Source organism: Triticum dicoccoides, chromosome 2A, assembly GCF_002162155.2.
Source record: "Triticum dicoccoides isolate Atlit2015 ecotype Zavitan chromosome 2A, WEW_v2.0, whole genome shotgun sequence".
In the NCBI taxonomy this organism is placed as follows: Eukaryota; Viridiplantae; Streptophyta; class Magnoliopsida; order Poales; family Poaceae; genus Triticum; species Triticum dicoccoides.
The window spans coordinates 739,362,231-739,365,187 of record NC_041382.1 but is presented as its reverse complement, the minus strand read 5'-3'; the positions used below and the strand labels follow the sequence as shown (position 1 = coordinate 739,365,187).

Sequence of the window (2,957 nt, the reverse complement as noted above, 5' to 3'; positions counted from 1 at the left end):
TCCCTTCATTCTCCCCCGCTGCTCCCTCCATTCTTCCCCAGATCTGCCTGCCATGCCACCGAAGAAATATGCAGCCCTCGCCTAGCCACTGATGGCACCGTCCAGCCAAAGCAGAGGAAGCCGATGGCAAGGCCCCCCGACATGTCGAACGCTGAGTGGAAGGCCGACGTTGATCGTCACCGCCGACCGGCGAAACTGGCTCTTCATGAAGAAGGCCAGGGACGCGGCGGCGACGGAGCAGAGATAGGCGTCTCGCGCAGGGATGAAGAACCTTCCGCCCGGCCACTCCCCACAAGCCGTGTGAGGGAGCCAGCAGAGCGTCGCTTCGCCGGCCAACTTCTCGCCATCACTATGGGGGTACATGCCCTCAATGACAGTGGAATCTCTAAAGACTTATATTTAGAAACGGAGTGAGTAGGCATGGCTGCAGGAAAAAAAGTGTGCCTCAAAATCTAGGAAATTGAGCCCTGTATACCGAGTGTATAGCAGAAACAACTCCGTGAATGTTATCCAAAATCTTTCGCACCACGTTCAAAGGCTCAAAGCTTCTGCATCTCTAGCAGCAGCCGCTCCAGATCCTCGCGCGAGCTCCCGCCTACCTTGGTCGCGCTGGCCGCTTCCGCCGCGAGCTCCTTGGCGCGCGCCCGCGCGGCGCTCCCTCCCTCCCCGACAGCGCCGGCCAGCACGGCCGCGAGCTCGCCGGAGTCCGGGGCCACGCCGATCCCGCCCGCGCACGCGCGCACCGCGACGCGCGCCTCGTCCTCGAGCAGCCGCGCGTTCACGAACTGATCCGCCGTCATCGGCCACGCCAGCATGGGCACGCCCGCCGCCGCCGCCTCCAGCACCGAGTTCCAGCCGCAGTGCGTCATGAACCACCCCACCGCCGCGTGCCGCAGGATGGCCACCTGCGGCGCCCACCCGCGCACCACCATCCCGCACCTCGCCGCCTCCGCGCGCGCCTCGAACCCTTCTGGGAGCACCGCGCCGTCGCCCGCGGCCCACAGGAACGGGACGGCGCTGCGCTCCAGCGCCTCGGCTAGGGCCGTCGCCACGGCCGGGGTCAGCACGGCCTGGCTGCCGAAGCACACGTACACGACCGAGCCCTGCGGGAAGCCGTCCAGCCACGCCCCGAGACCGCCGGCGACAAGAGCCGCATCGCCGCCACGATCTCCGGAGCTGCTCGTCTCCGGCGCGAGCGGACCCACCGCCCACACGCGCTTGTACCCCAGGTCCTCGAGCGGCGAGTCCAGGTACCTCCCCTCGAGCGCACGGAAGGTGTTCGACACAAACCCCCAGCTCTCCAGGTTCCAGAGGAAGTTCTGCCTCACGGCCTCGCCGACCTGCTCCCCCACCTGGCCTTCCATGTAGCCCCTGTACATCCCGGAGATCTCCCTCCACTGAAACGCCGGCTCGCCGGGAATCGCCGGGAACGAGACGCCGAACCCGTCATCGGCATCCGACGGCCGCTTGACCAGCCGACGGAACAGCGAGTGCGGGACGGCGGTGCCGAGGACGCCCGAGGGCGAGAAGACGATCCGGGGCACGCCGAGCTCCTCCGCGAGGGGCTGCGTCCACGCGCAGAAGAAGTCGGACACGACGGCGGCGACGGGGTGAGGGTGCGACCTGGCCCACGCGAGGACGGGCTGGCGGAGCGCGGCGAGCGCGTGGATGAAGACGGGGAAGTAGGAGGGCGGGCAGCTCCTGGTGTTCTCGAGCCCCGGCGGGAGGGAGGGGTGCGCGGGGAAGGGGAGCACGAGGGGCTGGACGGAGCCGGGGTGGGTGGCGAGGAGAGGGGAGAGGAGCGGCGCGTTGGCGGGCGTGGTGACGACGGTGAGGCGGAGGCCGCGGGACGCGAGCAGCGCGGCCAGGTCGAGCAGCGGCAGAGCGTGGCCCTGCGCCGGGAAGGGGACGACGAGGAGGTGCGGCGTTGACGGCCGCTCCGTCGCCATGGCTGAGGCTTGGAGATGAGCTCGTTGGCTGAGAGAGTTTGCCACGCCTTGCTCTTTGACTCTCTACTCCGCAGCATCCCACTAAATTTGCTGGGGCCCACTTTTTTTATCACCTCACCACACACGCATCCTTGAAGGGAGAGGACTTTCACCGCGCTACCACCGTCGGCAGACGAGACGCTGAGAGCGAGCAGTGTCCAAATCCGGTAAAGTGCAGGGAGTGCTGATATTAACTGAATTTTGTATGGCAATTCTTTTTTTTTGAAATCACTCAATAATGTTGTTGTGATATGTTGTTATGACTGAATGAGAATTTCGGTTGCTACTTGTACATAACTTAACTGTTTAAATGGCAAAATAGTCCAGTGTTTGATTGAGTGTCATGACTGAATACGTGTTCAGTGAGTGTTCTTGTGCATGTGCAGAGTTGAACGGAATTGGGTGTTCTTTTGCGTATGAGTGTTCTTGCGTTATCACTGAATTGAACTGGGGGTGGAAAGTGTAAATGAAGTTAAACTGGAATTGTTACAAAATACTGAGTGTGAATAACCGAATAAGAGTTCTACTCCCTCCGTTCCAAATTACTCGTCGCAGAAATAGATGTATCTAGAACTAAAATACATCTAGATAGATTCATACATGCGACAAGTAATTCGGAACGAAGGAAGTAGTTGGTACTTGCAAGCACATTTGAACGGCAAATGTTCAAGTTACTTGCCTGAATGAGTGTTCTACTAGTAAAGTTGTGCATGTCCAGAAATGAACAGAGAATTTGTGCATGTGCAGGGATGTGCAGAACAGGCAAGTTATGAACGTGTAGAGTTGAACAAAACTTAATAGAACTGTTGCCAAGACCTAAACAGAATAGAATAGCAAAATGTTGAACTGTTCCCAAGAATTAAACAAGTGAATAACAGATTGTTGAATGCTGCAAGAACTAAACAGCTGAATGGCAGGCAATATAACTCTGCAGTTTAAAAGAAATGAGCAGGGAACTTCACCCGCAAA

General features: G+C 59.4%; 1 protein-coding gene across 1 annotated transcript; it reads right to left on the bottom strand.

The window, feature by feature from the left end:
* Nucleotides 1-371: 371 nt before the first annotated feature.
* LOC119356826 (flavonol 3-O-glucosyltransferase UGT89B1-like) lies at nt 372-2,292 on the bottom strand. The gene has a single exon (XM_037623814.1). It carries the CDS (start codon nt 1,947-1,949, stop codon nt 540-542), a length of 1,410 nt encoding a protein of 469 aa, XP_037479711.1. The 5' UTR covers nt 1,950-2,292; the 3' UTR covers nt 372-539.
* Between the last annotated feature and the right edge of the window lie 665 nt (nt 2,293-2,957).

Coding starts and splice junctions, on each gene's coding strand:
- LOC119356826 (XM_037623814.1), bottom strand. CDS start 1,949: ATGGCGACGGAGCGGCCGTCAACGCCGCACCTCCTCGTCGTCCCCTTC.